Source organism: Mya arenaria, chromosome 13 (genome assembly GCF_026914265.1).
Source record: "Mya arenaria isolate MELC-2E11 chromosome 13, ASM2691426v1".
NCBI lineage: Eukaryota > Metazoa > Mollusca > Bivalvia > Myida > Myidae > Mya > Mya arenaria.
This window is the reverse complement of record NC_069134.1, coordinates 46,205,726-46,224,988: the sequence shown is the minus strand read 5'-3', so window position 1 is coordinate 46,224,988 and position 19,263 is coordinate 46,205,726. Positions and strand designations below refer to the sequence as shown.

At 34.5% G+C, this 19,263-nt stretch overlaps 1 protein-coding gene across 1 annotated transcript in view; it reads right to left on the bottom strand.

Annotated features, from left to right (window-relative positions):
• Positions 1 to 19,263, bottom strand: part of LOC128214672 (exportin-2-like) — a 150,301-nt gene that overhangs the window by 23,579 nt on the left and 107,459 nt on the right. The window contains exons 19-20 of the mRNA XM_052921266.1: positions 9,807 to 9,957; positions 9,322 to 9,521 (exon numbers count right to left, since the gene is read on the bottom strand). Coding sequence (XP_052777226.1) covers positions 9,322 to 9,521; positions 9,807 to 9,957 — 351 coding nt within the window. The remainder of the gene's footprint in view (positions 1 to 9,321; positions 9,522 to 9,806; positions 9,958 to 19,263) is intronic.

Below are 19,263 nucleotides of genomic sequence, written 5' to 3'. Positions count from 1 at the left end.
TTTAGATATTGAGCGGAAAGACATGTGACATACAGACTGGTGAACAACAAGTTGTTTTTCACCTGAAGGTCACTGTGACCTCAAAATCATCTACTTATCAAGACCAACAAGCAAACAAAGTATGATGTTCTTGGACCCAAGCATTAAGTTATTCAGCGGAAACCATTATTTTACCTCAAGTTCACCTTGACCTTTAACCTACTGGCCTGAAAATCAAAAGGGGTCATCTACTAATCATGACCAACTGGCAAACCAGGTATGAAGTTACTGGGTGAAAGCGTTCTTTAGTAATTGAGGATTTTTTTTTAACTCACGGTCACTGCGACCTTTACTGCTACCTTGCCTTTTGACCTAGAGATCCCAAAATCAACAGGGGTCATCAACTAGTCATGACCAACTGGCAAACTAAGTATGAAGTTCCTGGGTGCAAGTGTTCTAAAGTCATTGAGTGTTTTTTTCCCTAAAGGTAAGAGGAACCTTGACCTTTGACCAACTTATCTTAAAATTAATATGGTCATGACCAGCTTGCATACCAAGTATGAAGTTCCTTAACCTCAGAGTCACCCCAACCTTTGACCTTCTGATCTCAAAATCAATATAGGTCATCTACTGGTCATGACCAATATGCATACCAATCATGAAGTTCCTAGGTCTTCTCAATTTATTGAGTAGAAACGAAGTGATGTACTGACTCATGACTGACTGACTGTGGGACAGGGCAAAAACAATGTCAAACAATGTCTCCCCTTTCATCAGGGGAGACATAGCTATAGGTTTCACGTGAGTGACAAATACCCTCGCATTCTGCCTGGACATACAAATGGTAAACTTTTTCTTTCAGCCCAACTTTTTTTTTGTCAAATAATTAAAACAAGAGGGCCATCATGGGCCTGAATTGCTCACCTTAGATATGTGAAGAAAAACACTGCTTATAAACATTTGTTTGTTCGCAGTATGTCATTAATCATCTTGGTTCCCTAAGAGGGCCCCTATTATATTTGATATTGTAAAGTGAACCCTAACATAGATGACTCAATCTATGTGTTCTATTTGTTGTTTACCTTATTTCATAGGTAAAGGACAGCAGATGCTCCAGTTGACATTTTAATTGACTAGATACAGGACCAACAATTGTAACATGTGTAATAACTTTTATTTACTCATAAATAAATAAACAATCCTTGCAAACAAATAAGATACTGTAACACTTATAATATTACTATATATACTTGTAAATGTTCTTTTAATGATAACATTCCTTTATTTATAATCTAGAATGATATAATACAATATTTACATTGCTGCAGGGTAGCTCTCTCTTTCTTGTTAGATAAACTTGTACAAAAAGATTTGAAAAAGTTATGTTTTTAAAGATTCAAATAAGGCTGAAAAGTTGTAAATGCTGGGGTCTGCTGCGCACTCTTGTATTTATACTTTCCCGCACCCTGATACTTGGTGATGAGGTCATGGCAATCATTTGCCCCAAAACCAATCAGAAACCCGGTAAATCCAAAATGGCCAATCTCATCCAATTAGAAGCCGACCGGAAAATCCGTAGATTGTAGTCCACCACCACATCAAATGTAGTGCAACGTACAGAATCCAGTCGAAATCCCTATGATACAAACTCCATTCACGTAAGCATGATCCAGCATGAGGTTAACAGTTTAAAGTATGGTTTGACATAACCATAACCATGACAGAGGTATAGCATTTACCTCTAAAGCATGTTTTACGAATAGAGATTATTTCAAGTAAAAGAGGCAGCCCCAAAACAAACTGTTTTACTTCCGTGTTTCAATTACAACGTGAAATTACTAAATTGAATGACATAATAAAGAGAAGTTAACATAAGTACATTAAACTATCTTATGTATAGCTAGAGAAAATGGATATATCAAATAGACTTTTAAAAGTAATTTTAACAGGAAGTCGCTCATTTTTTTTGCTGTAATTGTAGGTTAATCGAAACACCTTGTTGTATTTTGATGGATTGTCATACAACAAAGTTTCTCCTGAAGGTTCAATGATTTTGACATATGAATTGTTTCATTGATTTTTTTTTAAAAAGAAAAAAAGAAAGTCAGCCTTTTTGATTTCGTTGTTGTAAGGTAAATCGAGACATCTTATTGTGTTTTTGTAGAAGGTCAACCTAGGAAGCTTCCTTCTGTGAAGTTTCATTGAATTTGGCCTGATTGTTTCAGAGAAGATGTCTTTCAAGCAATTGTTGACAGACAAACGGACTTGGGACAAAGACCGATCCTAATAGCTAAACTTGAGCACTTAGTGGAACATTGGTGGATTGTTACCTAAGTGGAACTTGACTTGGAGCAAGTATTCAATATTATTCTTAGACTTCACCAAATTGATGTCTCGTTCCGTGGATTAGCCACTCCTGTTTTTTTGAAAATGTAAAAAAACAACATTTTTTTGTGCACCCGCTCCTTTATCTTTATCGCCAACCAGATGTTTTGTGGATATATTTTTATTAAAGGCTAAAAAAAATAAAAAAATAAAAAATTTCCTACGCTAGTTTAAGTGCTTTTGTAAAGGGAAGTAACCGATGTGTGGTGTTTTATACTGTATATCGATCTGCTTAGCATTGGTTTCGATAAATTTAATCAAAATGGTGGCTTCCGGTATAAACAGTGGCTCGAAATTTGGAAATTTAATCGTATTTTTGACAATAAATGTGTTTTGACCATACTGGAAGTCATTGTTCATCATCTCATGCACTAAAGGATCTTAATTGAATCAATAATTATGCAATTAAACATGTGTATCTGATACTGGTAGCTAAAATAGTGCTTATATTAGAAAAAAAATTTGGATGGAAATCAGAATGATGAACAATGACTTAATTCTGTATTATTTGATTAAAGTCATAGTACAAGTGATCAGAGAATTTAACCTTATGACCTCCATGCTTCACTTAACAAGGAACATGGTACAAGTACAAGTACTCTGAACATACCCTTGTACTCTTCATTTCAATATGCACATGCAATTGCAGTTACTGTGATATTCAAAACAAAATTAAGTCAAGAAATTTAAATGTATAAATACAGTTGCAAATTATGTTAAAGAGATTCAAGTAGATTTATTTAAGTTGTTTCAAACTTTTTCCTAAAAGCAGCGTTATTTTTTACTATGAATGATCGTCATACTTAAAATATGTTTTGATAATAGTAAAATTTGGTTTATCCATATATTGTGTGTGATATAAACAGATGAATAAATAGTATGCATTTGGACATTTTTCCAATGTACATTAGAGGTTCAGTTCAAGATTGTATTCAAATTGGTTTTTAGGGCACTTTTATTACACAATCTATCTTATTTATATTGATTAGGAACAAAACATAAATTTGGTGTGGCCTTTCCCTTAGATATGCCTCAGTGATTCCATTCAGTCTATTAGCCAGTAATTTTTTCAGTCAACATGGTTTTTCTATTCTACGTTTTACAAACCTGCTGTTCAGAAAATACAATCGTCTCTTAGACTAAGTCATTCACTCTTCATTAACATTTTATGACATATGGCAAATTAGTGAACACTGAAAACAATGCCTTGAGACTTGAAACTTGAGTTAATCAATAAAGTTCCTACCCAAATTTTACGATTTTATGGTAACTATGATTCTTTTTTCAAAATATTTTCTTAAAATAACGTAAGCAGCACCCATGATAATCAATTCATTCACTGCAATAAATAAAGCACATCTGCTGTAGTAACAACAAATCCAATAATTGGGGCATGCAGTCATGGCCAACTTCTTAACTTCTTAATTTCGGAATCTTATTGCTTTCACAGATTAACAATGACATCATTTAATTATTATGGCTCATACTAGCAAAAAAATAAAATAAGCTCATCAGCTTTGTTGTTGTGTGATTGACTTCTTAGTTACACAATGCAAATCATAGAATTTGCGATAAATGCATCATGCTGGCTTTTAAAAAGGGTCAAAAGAAAAGTCATTTGGGTATGCATACAAATAAATAAGTTTACATCACTAAAACAAAACACATGGGACATGCCTGAGGAATAGATTGTCAGTCATTCTCATTCATCAAAAGAATGATGATGATGAATCTAACTGTGTTTTTGCACAGCATCATCACTGTTGTATATCATCACTCTGTTGTATGAGAATGGTAGTCAGTTTGTAGGTTATATAAGTTGATAAGGATTTCCCTAGACACAAGAAAGGTAGATGACTTCCCATTTGATCAGGCTTTAGAGAAGTGGGCTGGAGTTAAGATAAAGTATGATAGTAACCTAGGTTTGACGGGCTGGAGTTAAGATAAAGTATGATAGTAACCTAGGTTTGACGGGCTGGAGTTAAGATAAAGTATGATAGTAACCTAGGTTTGACGGGCTGGAGTTAAGATAAAGTATGATAGTAACCTAGGTTTGACGGGCTGGAGTTAAGATAAAGTATGATAGTAACCTAGGTTTGACGGGCTGGAGTTAAGATAAAGTATGATAGTAACCTAGGTTGGACGGGCTGGAGTTAAGATAAAGTATGATAGTAACCTACGTTTGACGGGCTGGAGTTAAGATAAAGTATGATAGTAACCTACGTTTGACGGGCTGGAGTTAAGATAAAGTATGATAGTAACCTAGGTTTGACGGGCTGGAGTTAAGATAAAGTATGATAGTAACCTAGGTTTGACGGGCTGGAGTTAAGATAAAGTATGATAGTAACCTAGGTTTGACGGGCTGGAGTTAAGATAAAGTATGATAGTAACCTAGGTTTGACGGGCTGGAGTTAAGATAAAGTATGATAGTAACCTAGGTTTGACGGGCTGGAGTTAAGATAAAGTATGATAGTAACCTACGTTTGACGGGCTGGAGTTAAGATAAAGTATGATAGTAACCTACGTTTGACGGGCTGGAGTTAAGATAAAGTATGATAGTAACCTACGTTTGACGGGCTGGAGTTAAGATAAAGTATGATAGTAACCTACGTTTGACGGGCTGGAGTTAAGATAAAGTATGATAGTAACCTAGGTTTGACGGGCTGGAGTTAAGATAAAGTATGATAGTAACCTAGGTTTGACGGGCTGGAGTTAAGATAAAGTATGATAGTAACCTAGGTTTGACGGGCTGGAGTTAAGATAAAGTATGATAGTAACCTAGGTTTGACGGGCTGGAGTTAAGATAAAGTATGATAGTAACCTAGGTTTGACGGGCTGGAGTTAAGATAAAGTATGATAGTAACCTACGTTTGACGGGCTGGAGTTAAGATAAAGTATGATAGTAACCTAGGTTTGACGGGCTGGAGTTAAGATAAAGTATGATAGTAACCTACGTTTGACGGGCTGGAGTTAAGATAAAGTATGATAGTAACCTAGGTTTGACGGGCTGGAGTTAAGATAAAGTATGATAGTAACCTAGGTTTGACGGGCTGGAGTTAAGATAAAGTATGATAGTAACCTAGGTTTGACGGGCTGGAGTTAAGATAAAGTATGATAGTAACCTAGGTTTGACGGGCTGGAGTTAAGATAAAGTATGATAGTAACCTAGGTTTGACGGGCTGGAGTTAAGATAAAGTATGATAGTAACCTACGTTTGACGGGCTGGAGTTAAGATAAAGTATGATAGTAACCTAGGTTTGACGGGCTGGAGTTAAGATAAAGTATGATAGTAACCTAGGTTTGACGGGCTGGAGTTAAGATAAAGTATGATAGTAACCTAGGTTTGACGGGCTGGAGTTAAGATAAAGTATGATAGTAACCTAGGTTTGACGGGCTGGAGTTAAGATAAAGTATGATAGTAACCTAGGTTTGACGGGCTGGAGTTAAGATAAAGTATGATAGTAACCTAGGTTTGACGGGCTGGAGTTAAGATAAAGTATGATAGTAACCTAGGTTTGACGGGCTGGAGTTAAGATAAAGTATGATAGTAACCTAGGTTTGACGGGCTGGAGTTAAGATAAAGTATGATAGTAACCTAGGTTTGACAATGTATAATTTTTTGAGTTCCCATTTATTTTAAGTTTATCTCATAATTTCATAATTGTATTGTTTAATTTTGACACTATTGTATGCAGGCATTAGACAGAATTCAATGTATTCATGTATGTCTCATTTTTTGCGCAATATTTTGATTACTGTTTTTGTATTAATATGACAGCTTTTTATGTAATATATTTTCTGACATGTGTGATACCTGTTTTTTTTCCATTTATTGTGATATCTGATGTTAAAGCTGCACTCTCACAGATTAACGTGACAAAGAATAAAAAAAGTTGCCAAAACAGTAAATCTGTGAGAGTGCAGCTTTAAGTAAAAGCAACACTTTAATGGCATTTTGATATTTTCCTCCATAATCAAGTGTGTGCAGAAATGACAACCTCAAATTGGTGGACTTTTCTTTATTATATATCAATGCTATAAAGGAAAACAATCAAAAGCAAAAAGTACTTGCTTTAGTTCATGTACAAACAGGAAAGTTATTAACAACTTCTAAACTTGACAAACATGTACATTACACCGCTTAATTAAGACCATGTATACGTAGTTACTTTCAATCCATTATTTTTCAATAGATTGTCAGTTATTCTTAGTATAAGCCTTAAATATATTTTAGCATTAACTTATTCATTCACTTATGTTGCCTTCCACATTTAAATGATAAAACACTTTTGTTGAAAATTGTAAGGCTCACTTTTGTTTTCATTTCCAATTTAAAAAAAATCCATTCATTTTTTCTGTTACTTTTTTTATATATTTATTTTCTAATTACAGACTTATTCTACAATTATACTGACTATAAACAAAACACTTATGTGATGGAAATATATTGCAGATATTGAAATGTGCTTTAAAAAATATACTAGTTACTAGTTTTTGAAAATGGAAGTAAACCCCTTAAATCTTTTGGTTTGAAAAAATGAAGTTTTAATATAAGTTGAGTAATGTTCTTATGTTTGACCTCAATAGGCAATTTATTGCATTCATATTTTTCCTTAACTATTATTTTATTTTTATTTTTTCTGTGTAAACAATATAGTTTTTTTCAAATGTGATAATGCTTTTGACATGTGATATTAAAAATAATTGTTTTATTTACTGTTAATGAGGGATTATACTCATGCATTTGGTCAAAGGAATATTTTACTGATGTTGCTGTTAAATTGACATATTTTATGAAATGGATAGTGTTGAAGATAAATCTTCAAATAAGAGTATTGAATGTTATTGTTACAAGAATATAATAAATCACCTTAGTGCAATAACTCAATAACTGCATATACATGTAGATATAGCAGCAGATATTGAGTTCTTGCACTAAGGTGACCATAATATACTCATCTTTTACTTTTTTTTAAAAATGTCTTCAGTATCAGCTGAATGCTCATGTTTTATTCTCATTATACCTAGTTTTTGTTATAATAATTAATAATTTGTCTACTGCAATATAACTGTACGAATATCACATTACTCATTTACAATGGCCATGTGCATATTTATCTCATATTTTATAGCTTTAGTTTATAAATGTATATAGATAGTGTATTTATGTAAATTAAGGACTCATAAATAAACTGTGTAATACTTACTGCTTGCTTTATGGAAGGTGTGAAAGACCAATACTTTACATCTGGTAATAGGAACGATTTCCTTCACACTACTTAGCCGATTTCTTTCACTATGGTCTTAATTACTAATCAAAATACTGAGAGATCATGCAAAGTATGTGGCAAGGAAGATGGTGAACAATAGAGATATGCCTGTATTATCATAATAGTATTCATTAAATTATGGACAAATAATGGTCTGTATCTTTTACTTCTTCAAAAAAATGGTTTTTTGGTAACTGGAGTGTAGACCCGATATCAAAATAAGTATACAGCCGAAAAGCACATTCAAAAAAGCCTCTTCGTCCATGCCATATGAATATTCATAAATTAAGGCTCTGTGCTTAACTTTAAAGAACATGTACTGAAAAGTTTTTTGACTTGTCTATATAAAACAGCTAGTTGTTCTTGATGGCCTGAGAGGCCAAATATGCCGGCCGCGATGTATTTTAGAACCCGTGTTTCATAAAAAGAACTACGATTCCGGCAATAACACTTCAAGCCTGTAGAGGCAGCGCCTTAGTTCATATTATAATTATGTACAGTCTAGTAGAATATAGTTTTTGCTCTAGTTGGATGCAATTTTTATTTTTCTAATCCAAAAACTGACAGAAGTACAAAGGCAGTACGGGAACTTTTTGAATGCACCTTGTATACTTACTTATATATTTTGTCAATAAAAAATTATTTGTTATTGAGCGACAAAGTGCTAATAACATGTGCTTCTTCTACAATAAAATTTATGTTATTGCATGATAATGCGATTTTTCTTGTACACTGTAATTCCTCTCTTGAGCTTAAACATTGTACAAAGTTACATTTAAATTCCATCCATTTGTTTTCGAGTTATGCTCCGGACAAGAAAAAATGATAAAAGGTATAGTAACTCTTGAATTAGCTATAATAGAGTTATTCTTCTTGAATACTTTGCTGCACTTCCTCTCATTGTGCTTCACCAGTGTATGAAGCTAATAAAATTCCATGAATTAAATTTCAACTTATGCTCTGGACAAGGATAAGTGGCAAAGGGCTCTGTTATCAGCTAAAATAGAGCTGTGGTTCTTCTACACTGCACTTTCTTTAATTGTGCTTAACCTTTGTATAAACTTAAATAAATTCCACCCATTATTATTCAAGATATGCCCTGGAGAAGAACAAAAAAACAAAGGGCAGTTACTCTGTGATCAGCTAAAATAGAGTTATAGTTCTTGTACACTGGACTTCCATCTCATTGTGCTTTACCAAAAGAAAAAGTTGTTGTTAAAGTACAAGGCACTTCCTTTCATTATGTTCTATCATCATATGAAGTTTCATTAAATTCCATTCAGTAGTTTTCAAGTTATCCTCTGGACAAGGTAAATTGCAATTTCATACCAGGGACAAACAAGAGCTAAAACTGTCAGTTGAAAATGCCTTGGAAGTGAGTCGTGCACAAGACATGTTTGTCCATACAAGAGAAAGTTACAGCCCGGACACAACCACCTATACCCAATGCCCTTTATGCAGAATTCTAAAATAAACAAACATTAAGTGTGACTTTGACCTTAGAGCTAGGGACACTGGTCTTGCACGAGACATGTCTTGGTATGTCGAACACATGTGGCAAGTTAATTTAAAATCTGTCCATTCAAGAGAAAGTTACAGTCCAGACACGAGAAATTGAGCAGGACACACACATGGTTCAATTTTAATATGCCCATCCTTTGGGAGCATAAAAATATATAGAACCTACCAGTTTGTCAACTGCAATCTGCTGTCCTCCCTTCTCAATGTATGCCTGAAGAAGACGCACAAGAGGTGGAATGTTTCCAGGGCGTTCCCATAGCAACGGAACAAGTAAGTGTGGAAACAGTTGCATGTATGTGTCTGGAATGGCGTCCGTGTGTAGCTCAATAAGCAGGGAGAGAATTTGGAACACATATGGTATAAACTCTGAAATATGTAAAACCATTATTTCTATGACACTGATATGTGTATTAATACCAAGCAAGAAATCAAAATATTGTTCATAGAAACTAACATAACAGTGTTTTATAAAAAGGTTGGAGTCATGCAGCTTTACTTTTCTTTAAAAAGTAACAAAACAACATTTAATGAGACAGGTCTTTGCATTAAGAACTAACATGATAAACACAATAATTTCCAGTGACATTGGCAGAGTTAATTTTGCTTGTGGTCAAAATTTTAACATAATATAAAACATACATATAACCTTACCCTGGACATCTTGCTGGAGTATTTCAGTAAATGGTGGAAAGAGAGCTTGCTCAAACTCAGCAACAGTGACAGGGTTCACCTTACATGTGGTGCGGATCGTCACACACAACGTCTCAAACAGGTAATGGTTGAAGTGGGGCTTGCTTGGGTTCTGGTATTAAATATGACATATACATAGTTAGATGATATATATATTTATAAATCAACTATAATGTATTTGACACAATATCTTAATACTAAAACTTAACAATCCACAATAAAATATGCCAAAACTTGCCCAACATCAAGCACAGTCGGCTCATACGAGTTCCTACCATTTTGAGTGGCGACTAAACTCGCCAAATACGAGATTCGAGGAATGGACAATTTTCATTGGCTGTTGAAACATGCCCTAACATGAGAATGGTGTAAGTAATTTCAAAAGGCAGCCATTATTTTTTCCATTTTACTGACTGTTTTGAAAATTGTGTGCCCTGTCTGGGAGTAGGATTTGTTATTTTTCTGGTTATTTGTACAGTTTGATATTACAGTTGTATTTAAACCTGTTGGTGGATTTTACTAAAATTATGCTTTTGTAAATCGACAAAATAGACGACGAGGAGAAAACAATTTTTGAATGTTTGGCAAACAATTTAGGAAATAATCACAAAAAGATATGCTTCCTTAAGATGTACAGTGCAATCGACTTTATTCATAACAGGGTTCGAATTTAGACTCGCATACTGCGAGCGACATTTGGAAATTGCGAGTGACTTTTATTCAAGCTCGCAAAATTCTGCGAGTGGCTTTTTCTAGACTACAAAATGTTAAAAGGAAAGTAGAATAAACATGAACTTAATTCCGCTATGTAGTCGAGTGTAAACAGCCTATAAGTGGCATGTTTACACTACAGGTATAAAGAAGACAGTACGGAGTCACGCTCTAGTAGGTTTACAAAAATAGAACAAATACGGAAAAGGCCGAGTTTTACCTCGAATCGTTCCGGGATGCTTCGAGGCGTGCATAATACAAAGTAAATACGAATGACGTAATCACCTAGCTCAGTCATTGGCTAAATTTAGCGCTTTTGCGCACTATATGTAAACCCCATCATCCTGTCTAAATGAATAGACTTCGTTGATCGATATATTTCATGGTCCAAAGTATCCACGCTACATTTACTGTTGCTTTTTTATTTTAAATTTATTATTTTATTGTTTTTAATACTTATAGACTTAATGAAATCTGTAGCGTGCTTGTCGAATGGGTATTAAATTACCCGATGGCGAGGGCAAATATACAAAGTGAACAATGTCAAATTATTGGACAGCTTTGTTATCAAAAAGCTGCCAGCATCAGATGAGTCTTTCCATAACCCCCAAATAGAATAAGCCATCAACAAGTTCTAGTAGTCGAGTCACTCAAGATTGATACTTTTTAATATTCATAATATGTCTTAGGTGTTAATTTCTACTTTAATTAGACAATATTATAAGGGAATAAAGCAAATAATAAAATTGCAAGTTGATTTGTCATTTTGCGAGTTGCCTCAAAATGCACTCGCAAAATTTTGCGAGTGCTCCTCAAAGTTAAATTCGAACCCTGCATAAGTCTGTGCAATGTCAAAATCAGCAAAGTCCCGTTTAGAAAAGCAGAATCAAGAAATGAAAAAGGGATACAAGCTTCAACATTGTTGGCAACCACGGTATTTTTTTCCGTTACACCTCATACATACCGTGGGACAAATGACTGACAAAATCTCGTTTTAATGAATATACTTGAGGCCGTAGAGACAACTATTCTTCCAATGAATTTGCATGTTACGCTCAAATATTGTTCAATGACTTTACAGGGTCAGAAGCCTCTGTGGCCATGTGGTCTTGACTAATGCCAAATATTATTGTACTGAGAAGGCCGACCCAGTTCAACTCCGGCAATCGCCAGAATATTTTTCAACCGTAAAGCATCTGATACTATGCCTACCAATGAAACTGCCTCATTAATCATTCATAATTACGAGATTTTCCTAGCCAATTATTGCCCATGGTACACAACGAAGCATAGCATAGTGTGTATCGGGGGTATCCGATGATGAAGCTTCAATAATAACTTAAGGTAAGGTAATAGAATGTTTTAACCAAAATGTTGTAGCCTACGTAAAAGTTAAATGACAAAATACTCATTAATTAGGTTATTTCAGATTGGCACAGTTAGTTTTTCGAGGTCAACTGTATTGGCCTGAGCCTGCACATAATTAATAACGTTATTATATGTTAATGGATTTTCAATCAACTACACTACCTTTTTTGTAATAAGTATCACTCAGAGTGATGTTTGCTAATTGAATGCTGAATGATGAAGAGAAGGCATCAACTGGTTTAATGGCCCTGCTAGAAATAAGGACTAAAATATCGGGGAAATAAGGCATGAAATTTCCTTTTTAGTTTTTAAAAGCATAGCACAGTTTTAATCAAATTGACCTTACACATAATAATGTTTCTTTTGTACAGAAAGTCAATACCACATTAACATAAAGTTATGGAGGGAAGTAAAAAAACAATAGTATAACAAGAGCAGCCAACGGAAAGGGTCGAATTCAGAACAACCACTCTCACTCACACTCAATGAGTTAATCCTCTATAATTACAGAACGGTTCAAAAATGTTCAAGTGAAAGATCTATCCGTATTCACAGGTGTGAGTGTCAACTCACGTGTTTTTGCTAGGTGGGACATTTGTGAGTGCTCAGGCCACTTGTACCATCCTCGAGGACTGGCTGTGTCTACGAATTGAATGAGTGTGTTTAATGTACATGGCAAGTAGAAAAGATGGAATATATCAGATATATAGATTTGCAAAAAATAAGGGAAATCCTCATTCTCAGACAATATTTAAAAGATCAGGATAATCCATTGGAGTACTTCAATATCGTGGACTTCTATAAAAATCAAATTTTCAAAAGGCTGCGCCAATCACATATTTGCTTCGCTTCATGCTTTTTTTAACGCCCAGCAAACTGGATTGTTGCAATTTCTCCCTGGCTGAAATTTAAGGCAGCTTTGATGTTCTACGCCACAGGTTCATTTCAGAGTGTGGTTGGAGAATTGATATGTATTTCCCAGCCAACAGCCAGTTGGATTCAGTTATTATTATCATTGTTATTATTATTATTATTATTATTATTATTATTATTATTATTATTATTATTATCCAAGTTTTCCAACATTTCTTTAGTTGTTATTCAGTCTGAGGTGTGACTTCCCCATAAAAGGAAGATTCATTCCCTAATTCTATCCATGTGCTTTTTTATTAAGTGTTTTCAACTTTTATTTTGAAACATTTCAATCTGCTTTATGCAGACTTCAAAAGCAAGAGTATAAACAAATACGTATCATGTGATACAATGGAAAATGGTTACATACTAATAAAAAAAACCAACAACATGCATTTTGCATCAGTTTTTTTTTTTTACATTAAAAATATGTTAAACTTTTTTATAAACCAATTCTTTTAAAATGTTAATTTTAGTTTTAGAATGATTAGTTTCTCGCCATTTCTCACAAGGCAGTTCAAAGGACGGCAATTTCCCCCGCCGTTGTTTTTTAGTATATTTTGTTTTTCTCGCAACCTGACTGGTACGTTGAATCTGACCAAAATTGTACACAACCACTGGTATATAGGAAGTACAAATTGTTTGATCAGTAACCTTAATATTCTTGGATATAAGAACATATTATAAAAGGATATTTGTTAAAGTTATTCATATTGTGTGTAGTGTAGGTAAGATCAATGTCAAGGTTATTGTGGCTAAAAACAAGAGCTGTCACAGAGACAGCGCGTTCGACTATTCCGCCGCTTTTCAGTGTAAGGATTGAAAAATTTGGGCGAAACATGCATGGATCACTGTTAGATTAGAATTCAATGCATTACATTATGTGCGGAGATATTAACATAAATGTGGTTACATGCAAAATTTTAACCAGAATTTTGAAGTGTAATAATAAAGGGCCATCATTTGCAAAACACAGTTATCTAACTTGATTATTCAATTAGGTTGGGTGGTTGAATACCATTGTATAAAGTCTCAATGCAATACATCAAGTAGTTGCTGAGATATTATCCTATGTGTGCTACAAGACCTTAACCAGAATTTCTAAGTCGCATAATAAAGGGGCAAAAATTATATAATATGAAAGATAAGAGTTATCTTACTTAATTAAATAAGAAGGTTAAATGGTTGGGAGCCAGTGTGTAAAGTTCCAATGCAATACATGTATTTGCTGAAGCATTATTGACTTAAAAGTTGTTACATGCAAGACCTTAACCAGAATTTCTAAGTCGCATAATAAAGGGGCAAAAATTATATAATATGAAAGATAAGAGTTATCTTACTTAATTAAATAAGAAGGTTAAATGGTTGGGAGCCAGTGTGTAACGTTTCAATCCATTACATGTATTTGCTGAAGCATTATTGACTTATAAGTGGTTACATGAAAAACCTTAACCAGAAATTCTATGTCGAATAAAAAAGGGGCCATTATTTGAATTTAATGCAAACTAGAGTTATCTTACTTGGTTATTTAAGTAGATTGGATGGTTGAGTACCATTTTATAAAGTCTCAATGCAATTCATCCAGTAGTTGCTGAGATATTAACCTATGTGTGCTTGAACGCAAAACCTTAACCAGAATTTCTAAGTCAAATAATAAAGGCATATTATTTGCATTAAATGCAAACTACAGCTGTCACAGGAGTGACAAATACCCCCAAATGCCGCCTGGACACAGTAATCGCAAACCATTCCTTTGAAAAGAGGCAATAGCTCCTTGTATTGTTTGTCCAGAAACCGTTTTTCTATTTTCGTAACAGTGCACAAAAACCTTTATTCCACTGGCCCCATTTCCAATCACAAGATCTTATGCCCAATTAAAGTTATGAAGCAGAAACCATTTTTCTATTTTTAGTAACAGTGACCTTGACCTTGGCCCCACCAGCCCCAATATCGAACTTGACCTGTATCTTCTGAACACCTGTGTACCAAAAATTTTTCAAATCTGTCTAGCCTTTCATGAGTTATTGTCCGGAAACCATGAAAACCGACCGACCGACAGACAGACCGACCGACAGACCGACAAGCTCACTCCTATATACCCCCTCAAACTTCGTTTGTGGGGGTATAACTAGAGTTATCTAACTTGGTTAATTAAGTAGGTTCGATGGTTGAGTACCATTGTATCAAGTCTCAACCTTAAGCAGTTGCTGAGATATTAACCTATGTGTGCTTGCAGGCAAAACCTTAACCAAGGGGTGACGCAGACGCCGACGCTTGGGTGAGTAGTATAGCTCTCCTTATTCTTCGAATAGTCGAGCTAAAAATGAAGAAAAATGAGTCCTTGATTTATAACATCGATGAAATAGCCTTAAGTATTTTCAATAAAGTGATACATATATATTGTGGTGACGTCATAACATTGTTTTACTGCTTTTGAAGAGAAAACACATGTTATAAATATATTATCACATTTGTGTCCATTTTTTTTTTTAAATATTGAACTTGTTGCACATAATGATAATGCTTGGTAGAGTGTGCTAAGTATCAATCTGTGCAACTTGTTCAACACTTTCAATTAACATTTATATCTTATCCTCTATTTAGCATTGTCATAATATGGACCCAAAACTTGATGATGGATCACTGGCACAAGTTGCAATTGGTTCGAGTTCTTGGATCAAATTCAGTAATTGTTGCTAAAAGTACATAAATGTATAAGGTCAATAAATCCAGTAAGAATTGACATGTCTACACTGCTAAATTATGTTGTGATATTGCAATTATTCGAACTACTATTGACCAATTACAATAATTCACTGTGGTAGCACAATCCATGTAAAGAGAGGTCTGTATAAGGCAAGAGAATCACTCCAGAGTTTGCCTCGAAGTTTGTGTATACATGGTCGATCATTCCTCCCTATACGTGAGTTGACGGATTAGTTTGTCACAACAAAAGTTTCCAAAAAGTGGGTCGCTCAATGAGGACAGCATTTGTACGGTAATCAATCAATGCATAAGTAAGTTATAGCCCGGACACAAGCATGTGTATTATGACCTTTAAATGTCAGATCTAACCATGACCATTGAGGTATGGACCTGGGTCAAGGTCAATGCACATCATCTCAATGAGGACAACATTTGTACCAAGTAATAAGGTAATCCATCAATGCATAAGTAAGTTATAACGCAGACATGAGCATGTGTACTATGCTTTTTAAATGTCAGATGTGGCCTGAATTGCACATGACCCAATAAAGATCATCAACAATAACATTCTGATCAAGTTCCATGAACATATGGTCATAAATGTGGCCTCTAGAGTGTTAACAAGCTTTTTCTAAAATTTGACCTGGTGACCTAGTTTTTGACCGCATATGATCCAGATTCGAACTTGGCCTAGAGCTCATCAATATAAACATTCTGACTAAGTTACATGAACATACAATCATAAATGTCACCTCTAGAGTGCTAACAAGATATTCCTTGCTTAATTTTCTTTGGAACTATACCTTGTTGTAAGTTATTGAGAACTCTATAAACTGTGACAATTTGTATGATGACACATTTTATTATTTGTAAAATAAATGCTTTTGACATTTTTCTGAGCTGTGAAGTTGAATTGATTCTTAAATTGATTCTGATAAAAACCAAACTGTGTAAAGACATCAAACCTCATTACATATATATACATAGTTGTCCCTCTCTGAATAATACATACTTATCTTTAATATGTTTCTTTTTTACTTTCAGTTTCACTCTCACCTGACTGATGCAGATTCAGTAACCTAATTGTACAGGGATGATAACAGAGTCAAGTTGCCAATCCTGAAAAAGTCTGCGTGGGGTTCAGGGGGCCGCTAAAGGCCCCCGATGGGTCCAGGGCAAAGCCCTGGTGGGGGGACAAGGGGTGCAAAGCCCCTGAAGCTTTCAGTATTTCAGGGTTTCTTATACCCTTTTTTGCCTTAGAATAGTGTTCAAGGAGTACACCTTTCGGTTTGGTAGATATAATTATGTTCAACAGGAGACATCCGCAATCAGAACGATTATCAGGAATCTTAGCAGTGAAGTTAAACACCTTTGACTTTAAAGAAAGTTCAATTTACTTTTTTACCTAAGTCACAGGCATAAGACATGTACCTGACATTTTGGTTCAGTTGTTCACTTCCTATAAAACTCAACTGGCTATGATCGAATGCCTGTGTATGAACAGTCTACACTGTGGGATGTTTGATTTATAATAATGAACAACATATCAATTATCAAGCTTGCAACTGTTTATTGTAAAATTGTTATTTATTTAATTTTTATATATCATGAGAGTATTCATTCCATTATCTGCACATTTGATGAGAATATAATATTATTAATTATTATATATATTATTCCAAATAATATCCAAATGGGATTGTAAATGCTTTGGCAGCGTAGCCGTTGTTGACATGGTGGACTGTGTCACCATCAATGTCTATGAGGTGAGGGACACGTTGACGTATTCTAGTCTCCAAGCAAAAAAAATTCCCCTCATGGTGTTACCCGAGTCCAGTAGCACACAAACTAGGTTGTCCCACGGCAGTTCAAGTCTCTCAAACAGGCTTTCAAATTCCTTGAAAATTGATTCAGAATCAGCCCTTGTGATTTTTAAGGAGGCCAAATGTCTCGACACTATTTCTTTCTCTATAGCAGAAAAATAGCTGCAGCAGTTTTCTCATTGTTTGTGTTTGTTGTCTTGTCTAAGTTCAAGCAAAACGAGTTTCACTTAACTCCTCCACAAGTTCATCATTGAAATGGCTTGCCTCTCCGTAAGTCATCTTATATGATGATTACACCTTTGAAGTTTTAATTCGCTGCGAGCTTTTGTATCTTTGGCAAGTGTCTTAAGTAAGACTCATTACATGTGGTTCCAGGGAGTATGGAAGGTCATGTTCAGCCATAAATCCAAGTACCATGGCCTCTGCATTGAATTGTCAGTCATTGACAGGAACACCTGGATGCACTGGCTGAGGTGTCTGTTCATCCCTGACTTTTGGAACCATAAACATACTGGAAATACAAATGACAACTATAGAAATTGAATCTCACTCAAACTGGGTCCTTAAGAAGTTTTGTTGAACTGTCTCAAATAGAAAATAAACTGACTGCTCCTACTTACTATATATTACAACTACTAAATTTGTATTCTTTTTTTAACCAACCCAATTTTCATTTGAACCTCCCATTATGGTCAACAGCCACTTCTTATTGAGAACAATGCTTCAAACATTATGAGAACAATAAAGAAACGATTTACAGCGTAACCTTCAATCGGCAAAATAAAATTTGTAAAATAAAAATCGATTATTATGACACAATCCGAATCGGGATGTCCGAAATATTGCTACATGCGCAAAAGCCATTCTCAGTTTGATCCCGTTCTATTAACTTAAAAAGAAACATTTCGGGAATTTCTCTTAAAAATAAATAGCAAACATACCTTTAAATCGATGAATCAATGTTTTTAGAAGTTGGTGGTGGTCATTTTTTCGTGCTTTCCAATACACGTTTATTCGTCTTTGTCGTCTGTCATATCCGGATACTGTCTTCTAGTCCCATCGGTAATTTCCGTAATTACCCGATGCTAGCTTTACCAATCACATTGCTCGACTGCCAAGACGTAAATAGGTTCGATAATTTCGGGCTTTACACTTCCGGAATACTCATCTTGCGGATGCATATTGTTCAAACTGAGCTCGAATCGCTCCCTGTACCCCTCCCCCCTAGAAAAATCTCAACGGATTTACATTAATCTCAAAATCGATCCGTGAGGCCTTAAATCCGGAATTCCGGATTAATCCGGAATTTTATCATCCCTGATTGTATGTACTTTTTTGCTCTTAAAAATATAATGTTGACCTTTTTGAGAAATAATTTGGAAAGCAAAAATAAATTATTATAAAGAAAAAGTATGTTTTTTTGCTATGTACAAAAAGTGGACAAATATGTTGAACAGAATGAAGTTTTAAATTAGAAAATCCTTACTTCTCTCTGTATATATGTCAACTTTATTAAGACAATATCTGCTAATATAATGTTTTTCCTTAATTAATTGTGATAAAACCTTTTTACACTGTATGTATACATCTGTATATGTATGTTGCCATATAAACTGAATGCATGTAGTTTCTTTTGTGTACATGTGTATTGAAATCAACACATTCCTTTTTTATATTTTCAGGCTCATGATGGTTTCTGAGAAAAAATCAGCTTGGTGTAATTTTAGTATTTTTCAGTATTTGACAGTGGTTCTATCATGCAACAGTCATACCATGAAGTGTCTCACAGATTCTCTCTCAATTCCTGTAATATCCAAGATTAAAGCGTAGTGCAAAGAGGATTGATTTTCTTGCAATAAGAAGTATCTGCACTTCCAAATACCCTGCATGAACAGTTC